Source organism: Parasteatoda tepidariorum, chromosome 6 (assembly GCF_982258835.1).
Source record: "Parasteatoda tepidariorum strain Cologne lab strain chromosome 6, Ptep-v5.0, whole genome shotgun sequence".
NCBI classification, from domain to species: domain Eukaryota; kingdom Metazoa; phylum Arthropoda; class Arachnida; order Araneae; family Theridiidae; genus Parasteatoda; species Parasteatoda tepidariorum.
In genome coordinates this window covers 10,201,683-10,226,303 of record NC_141760.1, presented here as the reverse complement: position 1 = coordinate 10,226,303, position 24,621 = coordinate 10,201,683, and the positions used below count along the sequence as shown (strand labels likewise).

The window sequence follows — 24,621 nt, the reverse complement described above, 5'->3', positions numbered from 1 at the left end:
CGCGTTTTAAGCATAAACAATAAAAAGGCTTGCTTAAAGTGCAGAAGAAAGTGTTGATAACAGTTATGAAAAATGTAACATTAAAAGAATGCTTGGGAGGCATGCATTTATGCAAAATTTAACTATTGATGTTGAAGAACATAAAACCAGTTCCATGACAGAAATATTTCGTTTTTGAACTGATCACTTCTTGGCCAAAAGAAAAAAAATTATTTTAAAAAGTATACAAAAAAAACTTTAAAAAAAGAGGAAAAGAACGAAAACCAGCGCCAAGTAAAATGGAAAATTGAGTTGCCAAACTTAGCAATAATTAATGATTTGCTACAAAATTTACGATGTGAAAAGTCAATCGAGACAACAAATTATAGGGATCGTATCAGTGAATATAATGCTGCTCTTGCTTTTGTATCATTTTGGGTAACAAAAAAAGTCCCCTCCTGAAAATGGACCACATTGTTTTCCAATCACAATAAGATTTATCATTTGTTTTCGCCGTTGTATGTAAATGATATTGGATATTGGCTATATGTTTTCGATCTCAGTGAAATTACTGACAGATGCATGAATAACAACAGTGGATATTTACGTTTTGTAATGGAGCAAATGGATATTTTATCAAGAGAATTTATGACAAAAAAATTTCAATTTTTGAAAGATTATAATTGATTTAAATTCGTAAAATTTTAAGCTGAATCTCATTTTAAGTGGGCTTAACTTAGTATTTTAAATAACTAAATTAACCACCAAGACGTACTTTCTCTGAATTAACATATATATATTTTTTTCAAAGTATTTCGACCATGATCCCGCTGGTTAGTAAAATATGCGGGTTAGCCGATATCTGGGTAATGGTTTGGTCAGAATAATTTATGAAAGTTCGGAGACTTTAATTTGATATTTTTTTCGGTATTTAAAAACAGCTCTTAAACTAGTAAGCGAATCAAAAAAAATTTGCATGCAATTATGAAGTCTGTTTTTCCAAAGAAATAATTGTTTTACGCGTATTATTTATTATTTTTTGAAAGAACTTGAATTATAAAGTATAAAAATTTTCAAATAATATTAAATTAGGAAATTTAAAATGACATACTACAAAGCTGGATATAAGCGATCAAGTTTCTGAATAATAAAATTTCAAAAAGTCGAATTTTTAAATTCTTGTCGCTAAAGAACTATTCCACTAATTTCTTTCAAATTTTTATTTATTTATTCTTTGTTTACAATTCCCCAGCTTTAAATTATTCAAATGTTTGTCTTAATACTTGAAATTAAAAAGTTTTTTACTATTAAAAAAGTATTTTCTAGCGTGGGAGTCTACTGATTAAAAATTTTTGTAACAGTTGGCAAAAGATTTTGGTTTGATTAAATAATTCCTGAAATATGACAACATGTGCAAAAAGTGAAAGTAAATAGAGATTTCATTATTGTTAACTAAGCCAACTTAAGATCAAACAAAATGTTTTTTTTTTTTCTTTTCTTTCATATTTTTTAGATGTTTGTAAATATATAAATAAATGAAATAAGAAATAATTAAGAGAAAAGAGTTTCAACAGTAAAATTACAGAATAACATCCTTAACAAATTATATAATTACATCATACTGTGAGAAAGATTTTTAGAAAAAACAGTCCCATGTTTTGCTATTATTTCAACAATAAAAGTGTATTAATTCGTTAACGTTGTGGAAAGAACAGTTTTATCTTGAATTGTTATATCTTGAATATCTCTAAAGATAAAAATGCTCTTCTAGTTGGTATTATACCGAACATGAGTTGGTAAACTAGGTCCTGAATCAATTCGTCACGAACAATTTTATTATCGTCATTGAACAGCCGACCCAATTTTTGGATTTACGACTGCTAATGTTCAACTCCGTGGCCTTGAAATTTTAAACCCAATACAGAAGATAAGGAAACATCTGGATCAAATATTGAGTCAAATATTGATGATGGAACAAAACCTCATTTGCGATACATGGAGAGGAAAACCACGATAACTCCCCCACGGTTAACCTGAGGAAAAGGGGACTCTAACCCATAATCCGTCTACTACTGAGGATATTTTTATGTCAGCACTGTGGACGGCGCGAGCCGGGTGCGGAATTCGTATCGACCAGATATTGCTGGGATTTGAACCCGGTTCATTGGAAGGCAAACGCTCTGTCCCCTGAGCCACAACGGCACGCCATGAACAATTTATCAAGGGAAAGTTTTCGTGAGCGCAATTCGTCACGGTGTCAAATCTTCGAAAGTACAATTCATTCTGGGCACAATTCATCGCTGGCAAAACTCCTCGCAGCGGTAATTTATAATGGGCACAATTCGTCAGGAGCATAGTTCGTAGCAGGCACAACTCGTTGCAGCGATAATTCGTCGTGGGCACAATTTCTTGCGTTTTGATATTTAAATTTGAAGGCATAACTCTTGCATTGTCTCAAAAAAGTAACTAAATGTTTAATTAGTGACTGTTCAAATATTACGAAAGTACAGAAGTTATGAGGGTTTCGTGATTTTCTCATTGTTACTTACAAGGTGGTGAAGGGGTATGAGCAGTGTTTGCGTAAGACTCCAAAACCTCCTTATTTGAATTTCCTTCCAAAAATGATTATCGTGTCTAGTCTTTGGGCCTAGCATAATAACGTCTTGAAAAGATGTGCAAATAAAAAAAATGAGCAATCTTGAATAACTTTTGATCTAATAATCGGATGTTCACGTTCTAGGTCTCAATCTTAACGGTTCAAGAAGGTGATCTCAAGTATGCAAATTAATTAGTGCAGACGATATTTTAAGCTACGAAATCAGATACAAAAACATACGTTCTAAGCGGACCATGTTTTATTAGATATAGTATAATTTGTCTGGGTGAAAATGTTTTTTTTTAAATGATTCAGATTTTTTTTTTTTAAAACCTGATATTTTTTCAGTTGTCCGATCTATTTGCAATTGAATGAAGATCTCTTCCTTTAGGATGCTTTCAATATAGGATCTTTGATATATAGGAGGGAGTTTATTGAGTTGCTAAATGTTTCTATCTGTTTAGCCATTTGGTCTGCAAGCTCATTCCCGTCGAAACCTGCGCGGGTTTTAATCTACTTTCTTATTACTGGTGACATTTCTTTATTATTAATGAGCCATTGGTTGACTATTATAATTTCGTTTTTTGTGTAATAATCATTTAATGTCTGTAGTCTGGATCAAGTTTCAGTTCAGATTGTTATGTTGGTTTCTAGTTGGTCCCTTTAATTACCAGGGCCTCCAATTGGAAGATCTTACAGTCTTTGTTCAGCTTGAATCCAATTTCATCTTTAACTTCATCCTTGCTCCCCCTCCACCATCTTGTTTGGAACCATCTGTGTAAATATTTCAAGATGTTCTATTATTCCCTGTTACTCCCCTCTAATTCTGTTAGTATTTTGAACTGGGCTGAGTGTATAGTGCTTTAAACAATTTCCGGTTCTATATTTTGTGCATAACTGCTTTTATCTTCTGGTTCCTAATGATATTTATTATCTGTGCATCATTGTAGATGATTATGTCCAGTGGAGATATTACTCGAAGGACTCAGAGAGCTGTGACTGGTGCTGTCCGATATGGCATGCACCACCAATATTTAGCAAGAATTTCCTTCGTTGGGATTTTATCTTCTGGCGTAGAGACTTCCGTGGATAATGTACATTTTTTTCAGAAAACGATATGCTGAATGCTAATGGTTAGCCACAGTAAACATTTGGAAAAAAAATTCAAATAGATTAGATTTTAGTGTGTTCCGCAAGCATTGCTCAAACTCCCCTGCATCCTGTGAGTAACAATAAGCAAATCCCAAACCCTTCCCACCTTATGTGCTTTTGTTGTATTTGAACGGCAAAAAATTGAATATTTAGTTAGCTTTTGTGGACATTGAAAGAGTTTTGTCTTCGTAAATAGAAGTATTTCATCAAAACCGCGGGAAATTATGCTCACCAAGAATAGTACTCGCAGCAAGTTGGGACCACAACGAATTGCCGCTGATACAAATTGGACTTACACCGAATTGTCATCAAGACGAAGTGTGCTTGCAACGAATTGTTCCCTCAATGAATTGTCTCCCCAACGAATTATCGCGACACTGGTAAAATGGACTGATAACTTAGTTGCCTAAGAATGAGAAGAAAAAAAGGTTGAAAACAAAATTCGATTTCCTTTCTCAAATTAAAATAGGAAGATACTTAGAAATTTAATGACCACCTGTAAAACGTGCCGGAATAACAGCATTAATGTTATTTATTGAACTAAAATAGTTTAATATAAATTCGGAGTTAATAATTTTCAAACATTTGGGGGCGATTATTATATTACCACAACAATAAAAAAAAAGTGTGTATCAAATGTATATATCAAAATCGACAATTAATTAAATAACACAATTCATAACACTTATTTCAGAAAACACCGAAACATATGTTAGGAATAAGTAACCGTACTACGAATTGAGTAAATTGCGTCCTTTACTGAAAAACGATTAGGGGTGAAACCTATCAAATTCTTTTCGGCAAACATATAATCTTTTTTTATACGTATATTTTATATTACCCGGAATCGAACCTAGGCAAAAATGGAATCAAAGCAAGAAATGAGGAACACAATCCCCTGGTAGAAATTTTACACTTTTTTGCTCAAAATGAAACAATTAAAGAAAGAAGAAATTAAATTTATCTTTTAGAGTATAAGAAACTAGTGGTTCATATTCCAAACATTTTTTATTAACCTTAAATATTTCAAAATTGCATCACGAAATATTGTTTCTTAAATATTATCCTTTACTTTAAATCGTCGCGTAACTTAATGCGACCAGGAAAGTTTTAAATAAAAGAAAAGAGATTTGCTTTTTCTATAATATCGGGATTTTTTTTAACTAATCATTGTATCAAAGATACTTGTGTGAGCAGTGAAAATATCTAAATCTTGATTAAAAACGTTATTGTTTACAGCAGATAAGAGAAGGACTATGGTAGACTAATTATCATTCCAAAAACTAATTAATTCCTTTTTAATTTACAAACGCGACTTAATCTTGGAATTCCATGTCTATCGCAATTTTCAAACACCCATTGAGGATCATTCCGCTAAAAGTTTGAACTCTTTACAGAAAAGTGTTTGAAAAAAAAGTAAGGCTTTAGTGACGTCAGTTCATGGTTTGTTAATTCTTACGCAAAGAGAAATAAGAAAAAATTGCTCGAGACAATGACGCAAGAGACCTTATTTCGGAAAGAAAAAGCTAATATCGAGACTTTCATAAGACTGAAAGCATTGGGGCCATAAAACAGTCGCCATTTGTCACCGTTGGTGGTTGTGCCCTACGCCATTTTTTTTCTTATCCTCGTTCTCAGGTGACTGTGCGGTATAATCATCACATCCTCATTACTTATCCTCTTTCTTTGATTTATTTATTTATTTATCAGACGTATTTTGAGTAACATTTGCCTTACAAAGGAAAGGTTAAGGAAAAATGTGTTTTTTTTTATTTGGGAAATACTCAATACTTTCTATAGAGTTTTTATGATAATGAATTAAAGTTGATTTTATTTATACTCAAGAAAAGATCCAATATAAACTTAATAATTGGTGATGCTAATTAAAAAAAATAGAATTGTTCTTAATGACTCTTGGTCTAAAAATTAGGTTTTCTTATACTAAGTTGCTCAGATTTTGAAGGACATAATTTTGATATACTAATTAATTACTGAGTATTACAAAAAGAATATTAAAACAGATACCATCTCCTTTACACAACGCTACACAAAAATGGGTGTATTTTACCCGCTATTAAACTGACAGGGACATTGCATAAGGGTTGATTCTAAGCATCTAAAAAAGTGCAATCCAATATAACCTCCAGCTTTTAGATAGGGGAATCCAACCTCGGATCAAGTCGCGGTAGGTGAATATCCAACTTTGCTACTTCAACTGGGTGGTAAAGCTACGTTAGCAGAAACTGATTTTTATTGACTGTGATAGCAGAATCTGTAATGCCTGTATTGTAACCTTCATGTTGTTTTTATATGAATAATTAGACAGAGCGGTAAACTTCCTATGGGAATGGAATATTGTTTTAAAAATTTCAGTGATGGGAATTCTGGCAATAGTGCTTGACTGTGAGAAAAACTTCAGTGTAGAAAATTCTGGGCAATAGTCGTTAACTTTAAAAAAACACATCAGTATTAGGAATATCAAATAGGATGATTAATGAGCCTTTTTTAAAAGCCTTTTCTTTTAACTATTTAGAAAAGGAAGTTGTAAATATTAATGATCGCTGGTTATTATGAATGATAATCAGTGGGGATACGAGTTTCGGTGACACGTTTTTCTTATGCTGTTGATTTTTAAGGTTATTGCCTATTGTCCGGTAGTGTCTACACTTATACTTTTATCCTAAATGTGAAATTCATACAGGTTGGAAAAAAAATATTTCTACTTATTACGTATCAGTATAAGGAATACCGGGCATGATGATTAATGAGCCTTTTTTATCACATTTAAAAAAGGGCGTTGTAAATATTAATAATGACTGGTTATTATTAATAAATAATCCATGGAGATATGAGATTGGTTGCCTGGTTTTTCATGCTGTTGTTTTTCAATGTTAATGCCTATTGCCCGGTATTGCCTACGTTTACACTTTTATTCTGAATGTGAAATTCGTACAGGTTGAAAAAAATACTTCTGCTTTTTTGAAAAAATAAAGGTCTATTTTAATATAGAAAAGAATGTGATGCAATGCGATGATTAGAGAATGTGATTCAATGTTTTCGATAGAATTCTGTTATTAGAAAAGACTCCGAATTCTTAAATGGGAAAATTCTATCTGCTATACCTGTGTCGGGGAAAAAAGTGCAGATATGCATTCCCTACCTGCAAACGAAGTGGAGTCATTCACTTCCACAGGCAGGATACTTGGAAGTGAAAGTCTAGTGTCAAATATAACACTCAATTTAGTGACTCATATTTTTACACATACAACTCACCATAATATTAATTTCAAAAATCCAATAATATGAATATTTTTCTGAACATAAACGCCTTTCATGCGAGATTCATTTTGAATCTTTACATTAGAATGCATCTATAGAATGCATCTTTTTTTCTTAAAGAATTTGAATAACAAACTGTTTTTTCCGAGTTTAACCGTTTCCTAATGGGTTTTCATTCTGCTTTTTTCACACGCGCGCGGAAACAACTGAAATCACGTGATGAAGTCCATTTGTGAATGCATTTTTTTGTTTTTGTTTCATGTGATAAACACATAAAATGAATGTTTATTTTTGCAGGTCTCGTCAAGCTGGGCGTTCACTGCATCACAGGCAGGAAAGTTGCCATCAAAATAATCAACAGGGAAAAACTAAGTGAATCTGTTTTACAAAAGGTGAGAGTGTTTACTTACCTATTTTTTTTTTAATTATTTATCATTGTCTTTTAAACCTATGATTTATTTACTCTAAAATAAAAAATTCCATTATCTTCATAGTTAGAATAGATTAAAGGTCCGCATTTTTCGAAGGCCAGTTCACGACGCTCATGTTCAGTAAGACAACAAGCAATGAAAGGGGAAACTAATCAAAAACAAGATAATGCTAAGTTATCGACCAAAAAAGGGAGAAGGAAACTGATGGGGGAAGCTAAAGAAACCGCGGTAGCTAGAGGAAGGGTTGTGGCCGAAAGCGGTAAATCAAAGCAAAAGATAATTCTATGCGTAATGCTCAACTCAACTCAGTGGTACGGCAGCCCATAGAGGGTCAAGGCCTACTGTGCTCATCTCAGTTTTCTTGACCTTTGGGCTCTGAGGTGCAAGAGCAGAGTGCTCAGCCCAACGCAGAACCCCCAGTGTTCGGCTCCCAAGTATGCTTGGTACTGGTTCCATGCGTAATGCACGAAGGAGTTCCAGAGCAGTGTTTCCCAAAGTGTGGCACGCGTACCCCTAGGGGTACGGGAACTGTTTAGCGGGGGTACGCGTTCCTATGCGAAATATCTTGCAACAAACGAAAATTTCAAAAATTTTTATTTGAAAACAAAGCTAGCCATGAAAATTTACGATTACGTATTTTTCTATTGGCTATTTTTTGCAGAGTTAACAGTTAGTTAACATTAGTGGTGTCAACAGCCAGTTGTGATTTTTACTTTTGTGAAATTTTTTATAGTAAAAAATTCATCCATTTCTTATTAGTGGTACTCAGGGTTATGAAAAATTTAGAAAGGCTACGCAAAAGTCATAAGTTTGGGAAACACTGTTCTAGAGAATTGACTTTGATGTGAAAGAAGCAATATTCAAAGGCATCGAATTGAACGGAGCTTTACTGAAATAAATATAAGTCACTAGGTCCTAACAATGTGTGGCTATTGATGATTTATCAAACTCTTTGTCATGGACATCTGTGTTATGTTCTTTTAATCTAAATTTCAGAACACCCCTAGTTTGTTCGCAATAGCTGAAGTTGTATAAGCAAGGTATGCTGTCCATTCCCAGTTGGGCCATACCGTCTTCCCATCGGTTTTACTTGATTCTCCTTCCCTCTCAATTCCCTTTAAACGATGTCTCTCTTTTTAGCCTGTTTCTGTTCTCTGCTCTCAACATTCAACGCAGTATCGTCCAGATAAGGAGAACCGCACACTCGAAATACAGTCAATTTTTTTTTTTTTTTTCAGCTATGGAAGCTACAAAAATTTCCTAATTTCAAGCATATTTCTTGCTTCGTTTTTGTTTCAAATTATTTATTTCTATGACTCAGATGTAATTTTCATTTTCCAAATTATTTTTTTAAATATAGTAATCTACAAAACTATAAACTAAACGAAACATTCTTTAATTCATTTCAGACATAAAAATTTTATATATATATTTTTTTTTATGAAAATATGTAATTTTAAAACATTGAAAGATTTAGTCAGTAGGGACACTTTTGTAATCTTAAATCTTCGCGCGTGTCAAACTCTTTTATATGTATAGAAATTTTTTCATACGTGTGGAATTTTTTTTAATGAAATTTCATTAACTCAAGACCATTATAAAGAAAACTGTTTACGATGTCTTGAAATATAATTAGATTAAGACCTATTTAAAAGAAACAGTTACTATATTTTCAAAAATGATAAGTTTAAGACTTGTTAAAAAAATTATTGTCTTATTTTGAATAATGATTAGTTTAAAAAACGGAATTTAACCAATTTAAAAAACGGAAGTTTATATTTTGAAAAATTTATTATTAAAACCATATTTAAAAAATAAAATATGGATCGAAAAGATCCCAATTCTTAGCAAAGTCTCAAACATTTTGTTACTTATGGGCTGATGAATAAAACAATTGTTTTTTTGTTGCTTACAGGTTGAAAGGGAAATAGCCATAATGAAACTCATAGAACATCCTCATGTCCTTGGCTTGTACGACGTTTATGAAAACAAAAAATATTTGTAAGTATATCACTTTTTTCCGACATTGGTTTAATAGATATGATTTGCAAACAATAAAGGATTAAAATGATGTTAATTGCTTAACCAATACATTTTATGCATTTTTGCGAAATAATTTTTCCAATCATAATCCAAAGTTATGTTTTATTATTTAATTTTTGGATTATAATAAAATTGCTTTAAAACAGCTTTGTAATATTACAAACACTTACAGTATAAAAAATCTGATCATTTATAAATATTGTCCCAAAATCCATTCAAAAAGTTTTTTTGTTAACGAAAATTTTTTTTTTCAATTAAAAAATTGAGAAACTTTTACTAATTTATAATTATTTAGCGTACAGTTAATTAAAATGGAAGTGCTCAGTCAAAGAATATTTTTGTTTATTCGTAAGATTTTCTTTGGAAAATTTAGGGTGTCCTAATAAATTATATATATATAATAAATTATATTAAATATATATATATGTATATATTAGAAACTAATTAAATTAGAATTAAAAAACGTGAATGGAAATGATGGATTAATCATGTTCTAAACATGACTGAAAAATTTAAAGTATTACAAAGTTTGCTTGGAACTCTCCTGGCAAAAGAAAAAGAGGAAGACCTAAAAATGCTTGATGCTTGACCAAGGGTTTTGCCTTCCAATGAGGTGACCAGGGTTCAAATCCCACCCATGTCTGGTAGATACGAATTCTACACCCGGATCACACCGATCACAGTACTGACGTAAAATATCCTCTGCAATAGATGGATCATGGGTTAAAGTCCCTTTGCCGTCAAGCAAATCGTGGGAGGTTTACTGGGTTTCCCTCACTATGTGACGCTAATGTGGGTTAGTTCCATCAAAAAGTCCTCCACGAAGGCAAATTTCTCCCAATTCTAGATCCAGGAGATCCCTTGTCTTTTGGATTGGGTTCAAAATAACAAGGTCGTATACCCGTAGGTCGTATAAATAGTAGTAGTCGTATACCCGAAAATAGGGTCGGCAGATCAACGACGGTTATAAAATAAAATAAAATGATCCTCCGTATCAACAATCCATCTAAAGTAATTTAATTCTGTTTTTTTTTTTTTTTTTTTTTTTTTTTTTTTTTTTTTTTTTTCGTGTTTTAGACTGTGTTTTTATCCCAAAATAACATATTTTATTAAAATTTTGAACATTCTGTGTTTCGTAATTTTTGCGTGTTCACTTTATAATTTTTTCAATACAAAATCTAATCTATGGAAACGAACCAATGAAAATACGTAGGGACTAGTCTTGCCTTTCAGCTACAGTTCTTCTGGACCAGTGTCAAAAATTGTGTAATTTCTACACTCTAACTGATTGTCAAACAATTTCTAAATTCTGATCCATAGAGACACTGTGATTTGTAGGAAAATTTTCGCTCTTGCTCTGTAAAGCTCAAATAACGTGATCATTGTAGTTAAAAAGAAAGGAAACACTTTGCAAAATTTCTCTATTATCTCTTACATCTCCTACATCATTTGCTTGAAGAAAAAAAGCATCTATTTAATATTACTTGTTGCTTCCCCTCCCATGTCTAATTTTGATCAAAAAAGTAATTCCATAATTATCTATGCATTTACTTCCTTTATGTGGCACCGAAAATGCCGAAATTTCTCTATCTAAATTAGTTATACGTTTAAGTATTTGCTGAGATTAATTTTGTTAGGTTATCTTAAGTGATAGTTTGAGCGCTATTGAATAGTTACTTACATGTTAAGAATTTTTTAAAAATAATTTTGTATTTTTATAGAAATTAAAACTTAGTTACTAAAGTTACAGGGTCTGTTATTGAAATTCCACTTTGGATCTGTGACTGTAACGTGTAATTTTTGACGCGCATGATATTAGTCAGATTTCTATGGAGATCAACAAAAGCCAAACTTTTGAAAAGATAATTCTGAATTTGACAATACCAATATTTTGCCATAGCCAGTTTAATGTTAGATTTCCCAGAGTAAGGTCTTTTGAGTCAGTAGCCACCGAGTTACCCTCTTTAGAAAGAAAAAATTGTGTCTATAAAATGATCAGTGGAACATATGGTAGTATATTTGGTAGTGCTGATTTCACAGATATTTTTGTTCTCATATTAGAATATTTAAGTTCAGTTGTGCAGTGGATTCAGCTTGTTTACCATAAAAGTTTATATGTTGTGCAAGATAATTTTGAAAGGTGAACTAAGTGGTCACCAAACGCGGTAGTCATACCATAAATTTTCTTTCAACTGATTAAATAATTTTATTGATCGTGGTTACAGTTAAGACAGGACCAGTGTGTGAAATGACAAGATTCAATTTTCTCTACCTACCCCTCTCCCTCATCAGTTTCTCTTATTACATGAAAAGAGAAGCCCAATCAATTCTTAAGGGTCTTCTAGATCACACAAAAATTATTTCCTCAAGAAAATTAGAATGTAAAGGTGAAAGTGATGATGGAAGTTCGCCAAAAGTGCCCTCTGGTTTGTTCTCTTAACTTTTCTGTTTCGAAGGGACGTTTGCTGCATAAATTAATATTCTTTATAAAGAGATTCGGTTAATAAAACAAAGTGATAATTTGTTATGAAAAGATAATATTTTAAAAGTATTTTCTACTAATGTTTCTAATTGAAATTCTTATTACATTTTCTTAAAAGTAACTTTTAATGTTTACTCAATTTACAAAATATTATTCTAAAATAATGCATTACTCCAAAAGTGCTTTAATATTTTTTTGTTCAATAATAAAAGTTCTGGAAGATAAAATTACTAGACTATTCCTAAAACTTGATTTTCTCCATGATTCGAGAAATTAGAAAACGCTCAATATTTTCTCTCTTCCTTATTTCCAAAAGAACTACGTTATGAAACAGATATTAAAATTTCTTTGGTTATTAAGGTAAGTTTTAGAAAAAAGTCGAAGATATTTAAAAATAATTCCATATGAAAATCAAAACCTTTTATGCGATTCTTTTTCTTCAATTTTCTGGATATATTATGTTAATTCAACAAAAATTGATTCGAATCAACAAATCAATTATGCATAGATTTAGTACGACTGCTCTAAAAGTGTTTTAATATTTTTTTTGCACTAATAGCAAGAAATTTTAAGTTTTAAATTATAAGACAATTCTTAGAATTTTGACTTTCTGGGGTATTTGTGGTTATGATTGACCTGATTTTGATTGATCGTGATTGCAAATAGTTATAATCAACGCTTAAAACTGAAATCATTATTTACAAATAATCAATTACTTTTGGCCGTGATTGCGAAGAACCATAATTTACGATTGCAATTCTAAGTTAGATTATAAACAACTGCATTTATGATTAGAAATACAACCATAATTAGAATCGCAATTATCACAGGTTTAAGTACAAACACCACATAAAAGGGTTTCTTAAAATTGAGCAAAAATGCGTCAAAACAACTTCGAAGCAATGGATAGAAGGGTTTGAAAACTTTGTGTATTCAAAAATGAAACAGCATATATTCATTTTTTAGAAGAAGCGCTTGTGCATGGAGAAATGAACGAGAGAGATGAATGAGCCGCAGGCAGGATACGGACCAAAGATCCCAGGATTCGTAGTAAAACGATCTAACCGCCGTAGTTGTACACTTCAGTCCAGGGTGAGTTGGGAAGTTTTATTTAATGTTCGTCGCAATGATACATCATAGCATACCAATTTCCAATGTCAGTGGCACAAAGGGTTGCAATTTAAAAAATATGAGAAAAATTAAAATCGCTATATCTTAAAATCTTCAAAGTGAATGGAATTTAGTCTATGATGTGTCATTGTGGTTGTCACTATATAAAACTTCCTAACTCTCCCTGGATCGGGGTATACAGAAATGGTGATTAGGGCATTCTACTACGAACTACTGGATAGGGTATTGGGAGAAATTTGTCTTCGTGGAGAATTTTTTATGGAACTAATTTGCATTTGCGTTACATGGAGTGTAAACTACGAATACCTACTACATGACGACAAGGGGACTCCACATCAGCACTGTGGTCGGTGCGAGCCGGAGGCTGAATTTTTATTGACCAGCCATCTCAGGGATTCGAACCGGGTTCACCTCGTTGGAAGGCAAACGCTCTATCCCTTGAGCCACCATGACTCTATGTATATATATTCTGTTATATGTTGACAGCGATTCTGCATAAGCAAATACAATGGACTCGGCTATTCTGTTAAGCGTTACAGCTCGTCAAGTACGCCAAAATTGGTAAGGGGGTCACGCAATTCTCCATCGCGAAAAATATGGAGAGAAAAAAGTAGAAAATAGCGCAGGAAAAGATTTATGTACAAAATTGAGCTCAATTGTTTCTTTCTGTGTTTATAACAGAAAATGAAAATGATTTTTGAGCTGAATTTAGTTGAGAAGATTTTTTAGAAAGGAGAGGAGGTGGATATTTTTTAAAAATTTGTCGAAATAAGATATTTAATATATTTATTTTCATTCATGAAGTATTTTTAACAATAATTTGGACGTTTTCTGCATTCTGATTTATATCTGGAATTAACATTTCCACAATAATTTACTTTAAAAAAATTTTTTGTCCACAAAAGCTCCACAACAATAGAAAATCCTTCATTTGGACAAGCTATAGGGCATTTAAACGAACTTGATTACTTATTGCGCATTCGTTTAATACAATTCAGAAAGTTATATCTAAAACCAAAATGCTATTAATTTCAATCTAAGCCTTATTGGAGGATAAATATTGACATATTTAAAGTGAAGTATTAATTTATGGTAGATCATTTCCCTATAGCCTGAGAAAGACAGCGCGAACGTAAATCAATACCTTTGAAAACTATTATTCAATTTGATTTATTTGAAAGCATAGCACCAATTTTAAGTTGAATTAATTTTAATAACCTTAGTTTTAAATGGATGATGAAATGGTCCAAATGCACAACACACGTATTGCATAGTTTAACGATATTTCCTTCATTTGAGCAATGCAAACAAATCGCAAAAGCCATGTTCGGTGTTTTTTTGTTTTTTTGTAATTTCTGTCAAAAAGTAAACATACACATAAAAAAACAGTCTTTTCATGAATTCATCTATACTGGATTATAAATACTTGATTATATTAATATTGAATTATAACTTACTTGGTAAAAAAAAAATCTTTTAAATTTTTTTGAAACCTTAAAAAAGTGGATCAACATAACGATTCGGTGATAAATTTTTCACTTGACATTAAAACCATTATTTGTAAGTGTATATCATTCCATAAAATCATTTTTACTTAGAAAATAAATAACATCAGTTGTGTAACGCTTGTAACCAATTCACATTTCCTCCAATGGCGTGTCTACCCTCACTACACGAAGACATCTGTTTGCTTATGTCCTCCTAATACTGGTTAATTGAAACTACACAGATCAACAGTTTAGATCGAAATAGATATCTTATAACGTATTATGACCTGTAGTTGAAATTTTGAAAATAAAACACGTTAATAAAAGAGTGAAGCAAAAATTTGGAAGTTACTTTTACACCTTAAAAACGATCTTTTACAAATTTCTACTAAAGTATTCCCAGTGTGATTATGCAACTGCACATGAATGTGTACCTCAATGATGCCAATCTACAATATCTCACAAAAGAAATTTGACCAATAAATGAAAAAGTCATTCAAGATGTTTACTCTAGCCCCATGTCCACAATAGCCACCTCTCATTTATATAGAAATTTGATTTTAATTTTTTGAATTATTATTACTGAAATAAATTAATAATTGCATTTTTTCTTAACCATAAAATATTTCTTTTTTTATGTATGTTTTTAGAGTTGAGATTTTCATTATTTTAAATAAGGATAAACTTTAACTTTTAGTAAAAAAAAGATTCAGAAATTCGAAAGTCCTAGGTCCTAAGGACCCATAGTTTCTCAAAGATACTAAGGAATCACTGTGTTGATAATAAAAAAAATTATTAGATACAATTTTTTTTTTCTCTTTAACTTTTATAAACGTTGTTTCAGTCAGCAAACAGTTACAGTCGATTATTTAATATTTTTCCATTTAATTTAACAGAAATATGTACGAAAAAATATAGCATTTAAAGATCGACCCCTAGAAAAGTAAGCAAAACCATCTAACCCATGTGTTACTAAATATTTTCAGATAATTGTTTGTTAAAAAAGTTACATTCTGCCCAATCGTATTGTTCAATTTCACGCACTATTCCATCAGAATTCATAAAGCACCTTCTAAAAGAGTCCTAACATATTTCCGAAGTGAAAATTGTAATTTTTATAGGATTTCAACAACGTCCCTTTTAAAAGTCTATAAAGCATCTAAAGTCATTGACAGCATGCATAAAGAGAAAGGAAGGTTGTCATTTATGGATGATGGACACGCATTTGGCCGGGATAGCCTGGATGACGGACGCTGGACTCAAGTTCGCGAGAACGGGAATTCAATTCCAGCCAGCCGAAGACTCCTCGTGTAGTAAATGGTGACTGGTGCACGATAAATCTGTCTGATGACAAAGTCCTCCACGCTCCTATAATAAATTATAGCTCTGATGGTTCTGAATTGGATATTGTTCTCTGATTCAGGTCAAAATTACGATCTGTGGATGAATTGAATAGATGTATGAATGGGTCCGCCCCATAAACGGTTGTGACATATAGGTGTGGCTGAATTCGAATTCTTGGCCATAGATGGCGCCACTGAAAAACAAGAAGAATCGCACCCTTTGCCTTAATGACCCACGACAATAACAAACACGCATTTACTTTAAACTACTTGAGAATGATTGCGCACACTCTTTAATGAAAGCTAATTAGACTAATTGACATCCTGACTATTGTTAAATCCTGTTGCTAAATTAAAAATGTAGTACTTGGATAAGTAAGGAATTAGAAAATTGAAAAAGTAAGTTATCATTAAAATATTAAATATGTACATTTTAAAATTTTACTTTAACAAATTCCTTAAAAGCCATACCAACTTATTGCATAAAAATTAAAAATAACATTTCCTGTTATGTTAAATATAAAACAAATATATCTACAATTTTTTTTTGTTTATTTAAATTCTTTAAGTTTATGAGTGAGATCTTAAATTTCGTTTTATGAAATACTACTATTTTAATATATTTATATGTCTCTTTTTTTCAACACATATGCCAGTTTGTTTAAGAATTTTTCAAAATCAGATTATTACTTTCTTGTTAAAGAATTTATTATTATCGAAACATTTTAACATTATACAAACTTTTTCTTCCAAAAATTTATTGAAAAAAATATAAAAAATAAGTCATGTGAATTGGGGGAAAATTTCATACAAATAAGCCAAAATAAAATAAGCAAAATCAGCGATCTGGGGAAATATTAAGCTCTAAGAATTTTCAGCACCCTAATTACAATTGCAGTTATAATCATACTTAGTTAGCATGTACTGAACTAAGTTTGCATGTAACAATTGTCCATGGTTACAAGTTATCATAATTAATGATTACAGTTTTAATCTCTATTGCCAGCATTCATAATTTAAGATTAAAATTTTAATCTTTATTACAACTATTATTAAACTACGATTGCAAGTAATAAATATCTATAATTACAATTATTCATTATTAACAATTTCAATTTCCGTCGTTAGTCATAACAAACGTTATTTACGGTTAAAACTTTAATCGTAATTGCAATTAATATTAAACTACGATTCTAAAAATATTATAATTATGATTTCATCTAATCTAAATTACAATTGTAAATTTAGTTACAAGGAATAATGAAAAGTAATTAATTGACTGCATGGTTAATTATTCTTTACTTAACTCTAATACATGACTATATCAAAGGATTAAGTTTGCTTGTAAGTAAGTGTAATTTTTACCCATGTACAGTGCTCAAAAAGAGGAAGAAAAAGAACATGGAACGCCCTGAAAAAATTCTAATGATCAAATTATTAAGTTTTCAGTATCAAATTATAAAACATTCGCTTATGATTGTCAAATTTGAAAAATTTGTGATAAAAAGTTCAATTTCTCAAGAGCTATTTGACCGATTTCTATCAAACTTTGTTTTTTGTCTTTTAAGATTACATTCTTTAAAATAATGTAAACATTTGTGTACCTTAAAATTCAATATTTTTTTGACTTATCATTTAATAAAGTAATAAAAAGTAATGAATAATTATTAAAAAAATGATTTTCTGCTTGAAATTATCTTAGAAAAAAACGAATTTTATAATTGGGTACGAAAAATTTTTGATTCTCTTTCAAAGTTCTCGATATATTGCGTAAAAGAAAAACTAGCATTAATGGGTTTAAATTTTCAACCCCTCAGCTGGCCAAACATTTGAGGCCCTATTTTCCAGATTGTGGCTGACCATTTAGGATCAGGAATCCAAAGCCATAGAAAAAAAAGATACGTTTATTCAGAAAAGGTATATTTACTTATGATTTCTTAACTTAAAATTAAATCGTTTATTTCAGGTGATTATTGTTAGTATATTTATGATTTTATTAATTAGTTATTACTAATTAATTAGTATGTTTAGGGGGAAGTCCTCGAACCATTGAGATTGAATCCTAGTACTTGAAAATCTGATCATTAGGTCAAAAGTTGTTCAGGATGTTAATTTTTTTATTTTTTTGCACTCTGTATTTTCTTATTTTGAGACTGTACCTACTTTGTAATCTTTAAATCTATTCATTGGTTGTATTGTATCAATATACTTGTGTAATATCAGGTACCTGATACTGGAGCATGTCTCGGGAGGTGAGCTATTCGATTATTTGGTGAAGAAGGGTCGATTGACGCCGAAGGAAGCTCGTAGGTTTTTTCGACAGATCATATCAGCTCTGGACTTTTGCCACAGCCATTCTATCTGGTAAACACCTTTTCCTTTCATCTAAAAAAAAAAAATAATAAAATAAAAAATAAATATAAAAAAAAACAGAAATAAATTTTAAAAATAATTTTTATGATTTTAAACTTTTTTTACATTTTTCTGTTCTTTAAAGATTTATATCATTTGTTTCCTAAACTTTTCCTTAAGAGAACGATATTTTCTTAATTCAAACATAATCTGAGAGTTATTTGGTTGCTTTACAGTTACTTTTAATTGTGTCAGTCTTTTTCAGATTTTTTTTCATTAAATTACAGACCTTCAAGTATAATTATTGACCTTTTTCACAATACAATATGACCTTTTTCTACAATAATTTTTAAATATCAGTCTTTTTTATTAAAGATTTTGAGTAATTAACGGACAATCGAAAAGTGTTCATTCAATTATTTCCAATGCTCTACAGTTGTTTTTAAATATCAGTCCTTTTAAGTAATTTTTTTGAGAAATCAAGAGACCATTAAAACAATTTATTTACCGAACTGTTTCCAAAACTTAAATCATTTAAGCCTACTTTACAAAAAAAATGGATATGATTATTTAAATCAATAAAAAATTTTAAATGAAGCAAATCTGACACACTTTTATGAAGAAAAATTTAAAAGAAAAAAATTATTATCAAACAACCATAAATTCTCCATTACACCATCTTTTGTAAAATTGAATGATATTCTCAAAAGTTTCTATTTTTCAAAATATTTAAGAATACAAAGATAATCAGTGTCACATCCGTGTTAAAAATAAATAAATAAATATAAGAATCGATTTTTTTTAAATTTATGTTTTATTTTAATAAGAGCAATATTATTTCAAGTTTAAATGTGTAAAAAACGGTTAAATATTTAGATTAAACATTTATTTAAAACATTTCGAGCATTTTCAGTTATAAAATTTTTTGCGAATTATATATGTTATAGGCAAAGTGTGAAATCCATTATTTCATAGAATAACTAATAAGTATTTCACGAAATAACTAGGCAAGTCAGTTAAAGTATATAAAATTATTAAATTCAGCGATTTAACTAAGTATTCCATTGAATAACAATTACTTTATCGCTAAAGTATAAAATAAGGCACTTGAAATTTCTTTGAACCTGTTCTAGCTGCTTTTAGTTAGTTTTGAATTGTTTAGCTGCTTTGCAATGACGCGTGCGTGTACACATAATTCCGTTGCTTTTTATACCCAGTTATTAATATCAGCATATGAGCTATAATAAATTATATGATCTGCTTTTCCTTATTATTTATAAATTAATCATTCACAATAGGGATAAAATATATTTGTCGAGAGATTTTAGCTATTTATGATCAATTGATTTGTAAAATAACTTCGAAATTGTTTATTTTTCACTTTAAAGGTCTGTCATTAGTTATTTCATAGAACAACTAGGCAAAGTATGAAATTTTTCATCTATTATATACATATGAACTCTCGATATCTAAACTTGAAGGAAAGCTAAAAAAAATTCTAAATAGCGAATCTTCGAGATAACAAGTTCGGAACTAAATATGTTCTAAAAAGTAGAAAAATACATTCTAAAATATTACTCCAAAAATTAAAGTCATGATACATGAGAATAACTACTAATAATATGTTTGAATTGATAGTTGACTATAAGTCTAAAGACAACAATGATAATTTTATTTTTAAAGGTAAGACCTGAATAATTATGCATTAAATAGAAAAGAATTGGTTTACAATAAATTTGCATTGTGAATTTTCCGAAAAAATTCATTTTTTATTTCGAAACAAATTCGACATGACAAGGTTTTGAGAAGAAACTCTTCGGCATAGGAATTCAAATTAACAGTAAGAGAAGATATAATGAAAGGGAAAAAAATATTTTTTAAACATATCAAGGTTTTCGAGATATCGAAGTTCGAGATATCTAGAGTATACTGTATTTTAACTATCTTGTCTAGTTATTTCATGAAATATCTAGTTATTTTATGAAATAACGGAGTTATGCACTTTAACGGTAACATATACACAGCAAACGATGGAATTTTCACAGCAAACGACTTTTGTTCAAACAAAAACTTCGTAAACCTTTTTTTCAGTATATGATAATAAAAAATAGCAATGATACCTTTGTTTTTCCAGTGTTTTGTTATTATTATTTGCAGCCATCGGGATTTGAAACCAGAGAATCTTCTTTTGGACGAGAAGAATAACATTCGGATAGCAGATTTTGGAATGGCTTCATTACAGATGGATGGCTCAATGCTTGAAACCTCCTGCGGTTCTCCTCACTACGCATGCCCAGAAGTCATAAGGGTAAGTATCACAAACACTCCTCAAAATTTTGAAAAATTTCGATATAAGGAATAAGGCACATTAGTGATGATGTCGGATTTTAATGGTCCGAGACCTTCCGAGCCAGAATCCGAATTTGGAATTTTAGATAGACAGTGGTCAAATTAAAGAAGTTTTACCCCCTTTTATTATGTAGGAAAATTTCGTATTTCAATAATAATGGTCAATTTAGACAGGTGGTCAATTTAAAAGTGTTGTCAATTTCACAAGTTTCACATCATTCACAGGTTCACAGCGCCAAAAATTCTTCTTCCACCCCGTGTCATATCATCTCATCTTGATGCCCTGGAATCTTGTTTAATTCATATAAATACCGGCTCCCTGTTAACCACATAAGTTTTTTACCACCTCTATAAAGCGTGGAAATGCATTTTGCTCTAATTTGCCTCTCTCAACCCATGAGATTTTCCCAGTTTTGTTTTCACATATTTTTTCACTTTTGGACACCGTGGTTTTTCCAGATTTGTTTCGCCTCATTTTTCATTTTTGTTAGGCAAATCTATTTTGTTTCTTCATTCTGTCGAATTTAAGAATAAACATCAAGTTTTGAGTGCTCGATACATATCAATTTTTACTACCATCGTCATAGTTTTTGAAGCAAATGAAATTTTTAAGACATTATGTGCATTCTTTACGCTTTAAAGATTATGTTTTATTTAATTGAAAGAAAAATCTTCAATTACAATACATATGAATTCAATAATTGGGACAGATAATTTTTTTTCTGAAGTGTACATGGTAAGTAAAATGATTTTTCATCCATTCAATGATCAAAATTTCTCAAAACTATTTTCTTAGGCTCTCATAATTATAGCTTATAAAATACATGCCATTAAAAGCTGTAATGGATAAATATCTGTAGTTTCACAGAGTTGGTCAACTTAGAAAGTTTAACTGTTGCAGTAGATGACGACACCATTCTTTTTCTCATGTCTAACTAAGTACTGCACTGATTCTATGAATCGTATCTCTTGTATTTCTTTTAATTATTATTTGATCAACAACTGCAATTTATTCAGGAGAGATCGTGGTGTTTGTTTGCTCAATCTTTTGGACAGAATCGCTATTCATATGCTTCCTTCACATGAACACCATTTGTTCACAGTCACGTCCAAAATCTTTTCTAATTAGTTTAGCAGTAAAAGTAGAATAAGTTTGTGATGAGAACCCTCAAGAAAATAAAAAAAGAGGAAGACCTAACAATGCTTCGTGAAGGACGACTATTAATAAATTGAAAATAGGAAATACATGGAGAGAGGCAAAATATTTGGTCACAAATAGATTGAGATGGAGAACTTTGATAGAAGCCCTGCACTCCAATATTCGGAATAAAGAGGAATATGTATGTATGCACTGACTATTGTGAAAAATGGTTTCTTATTTCAAGGTGTGCAGTCAGTCATCTGTTGTGTTTCTTTTAAAAAACTGATCTGTGAGTATCTGCTTTTATTTCAAACCACTGAATTACATGGGATATTTATATTTCAGTTTTTTATTAACTTGCCTTAATTTGAAATAAGGCGATTTCTTACTTTCGATTGCATAGAATTCATCACCAACTCGTAACATTCCAGAAATTTACTTTATTTCTAATTTTTTCATAATTTATAGTTTAGCTTGAGCTCTTTGTTTGCACCTCATCGCAATCACATATTTCCCACGAAAAAGTCAGTCTCTCCCACGACATGGACTTCTAAGGTTGAGGGGACACTAGTCACCCTCGCGTTCTAGAAAATATCACCACACACACACCGACAACTGATCCCGCGCCTAAGAAAATATCCCCATGGTACCCGAAATCGTTCGAACAGAAAACATTCTACGATATATGTTCTCAATAGGTTCACTTTCTGCCACTTAAAACCACAAAAATTGTGCGTTGTTTTGTTTTAGAAACATTCATCTTATTACGACTCTACATTAAATACTTACATCCAAACTGGTAACATACAGTCTTCTGTGAGCTTCATTCAGTATTTCTAATTTTTCTCCATTCTCAACTTCATTTATAACTATGACTCTTACTTATAACGAAGTTGGAGCTTCTTTTGCTAATATAGTTCTGATGCCATCATAAATAAGTACTTATTTGGGAAACCATTATAAAAGGCAAGTAGGTACTTTATTTACGTCACACTACAGCTGCCCAAAGGGCTATCGGCGATGATCTGGTAAACATCACTGACGATGATCCAAAACCATGCCATCACAATTTTGATCCTCTGCAGAAGGGACAGCCCGACAACCTGCATGCGAAGTCGAGAAATTTGCGTTAGAACAGTTTAACGAGGACCCACACCGCACACCCTCGGTTCCTACGCATGTTAATCAAAGGGGTCCCTCACCCTCTTATGGACCGCAGACAGTGCTTGACTTTGACTTGGATGTTCTATTGGGAACCGTGTCTTTACGATATGTCCACTACGGGACTCATTATAAACAGAAGCATACAGATCAAAAACTAGCATCAATATATATAGTGTGGCTTTCAGGAGAACTCCTCCAGACACCTGTCTGGCATCGTGGCGGGTACTATGGTGACGAGGAAAGTTTATGGTTCCATTTCACCCCCATTAGAAATATGCTCTCGCTTGTTACCATAGCAGCAGACAGTCCCATACTTTCAGTCTGAAGGAGTTCTCCTCAAAGCCGCACTTTACGCTTTATATAATTTCTTATTGCTTTAGGTGGTAATTTTTGTAAAATTGTTAATTAAAATCCATTGTTTATTATCAGGGTGAAAAGTATGATGGAAGGCGAGCAGATGTGTGGAGTTGTGGTGTTATTTTATATGCTCTATTAGTTGTAAGTATACTAAAATATATAATTTTTTTCAAAACCTTTTTCGTTAGTTAACATAGGTTTAATGATCTCATTTTCTTTGTTTTGCATTTATTATTTTTCTTAGAAATAGTATTGATTATGCTTACGTTAAGCTAAAGTGTAATATGCACGTTACCATTGTATGCATAAAATTAACAGCCTCCACCGACCACACGGCGACAATATAAAAATGGCAATTTAAAAAAAAAAATTTTAATTGCCACTTCTTCTATAAAAATGAACCCCATTCTTGTTTTTAAATTCTAGTATTATTATTTTACCCGGGAAAGCTCAAATTGTGCTCGTTAAGATCTGGTTCAAAATTTCAGAGGAACTAGAATCGGTTATTAGAGATTTCATTCGAGTTCAAGTTAGTTTCATATTACTTTTTTTTTATCGTGGATAATATTTAACTCAAAATAATCCATCACACAGAAATTTGTGATAATCAGCAATCTCGGTTCCGCAAAAATCAGATTGATCGTATGTGTTTATCATAAAAGAGGTGTAAGTTAGAACCCTTGTTATTCTCGAATCATCCTGTTCTAAAGAAATACAAAGTGTTCTTCGAATTCTAAGAAAAATCGAATTCTTATCAAATGCAGGCTCTACGAGATACACTACCTGACCAAAAGTATCTAAACACTAAATAATCGTGGAGCGAGGGTGTCTTCCATTGTTTGGTCTGACCCCCTAAGTTCCTGGTGGTTCACACATCGAACCTTGGGCATTCATGTTTTTACGAAATCAATGTTAAGAAACTGGACTAGCCATCTTAGAGCACTGACATAAGTCTCTTAGAACACCTGTGGAACGAATTCTAATGCATTTTACGCAGACAGTCAAATCGAGCATCCTGACTGCCAGCTTCTCATTTCAGTTGTGACGGAATCATGGAAGTTAATTCCTATGGCCATCAATCTAAAACTAGTGGAAAGTTTCTAGGCTCTCAGACGTGTGCAGGCTCTTTTCGATTTAAAAAAAAAAGAGTACAAACAAGATATTAATATGTAGCATGGAAGTTAATTCCTATGGCCATCAATCTAAAACTAGTGGAGAGTTTCTCGTCTGTCAGACGTGTGCAGGCTCTTTTCGATTTAAAAAAAAGAGTACAAACAATATATTAATATATAACCTCAGGACTTTCCAAATGTCTATCATACGGTGTTTTGATAC

At 31.3% G+C, this 24,621-nt stretch overlaps 1 protein-coding gene across 2 annotated transcripts in view; it reads left to right on the top strand.

The window, feature by feature from the left end:
* LOC107451732 (serine/threonine-protein kinase BRSK2-like) overlaps positions 1 to 24,621 on the top strand; it is a 92,921-nt gene that overhangs the window by 44,081 nt on the left and 24,219 nt on the right. For both annotated transcript variants that reach the window (XM_071179018.2, XM_071179019.2), the window contains exons 2-6: positions 7,304 to 7,398; positions 9,353 to 9,438; positions 18,147 to 18,287; positions 20,433 to 20,583; positions 23,359 to 23,427. In XM_071179018.2, the coding sequence (XP_071035119.1) occupies positions 7,304 to 7,398; positions 9,353 to 9,438; positions 18,147 to 18,287; positions 20,433 to 20,583; positions 23,359 to 23,427 (542 nt within the window). The remainder of the gene's footprint in view (positions 1 to 7,303; positions 7,399 to 9,352; positions 9,439 to 18,146; positions 18,288 to 20,432; positions 20,584 to 23,358; positions 23,428 to 24,621) is intronic.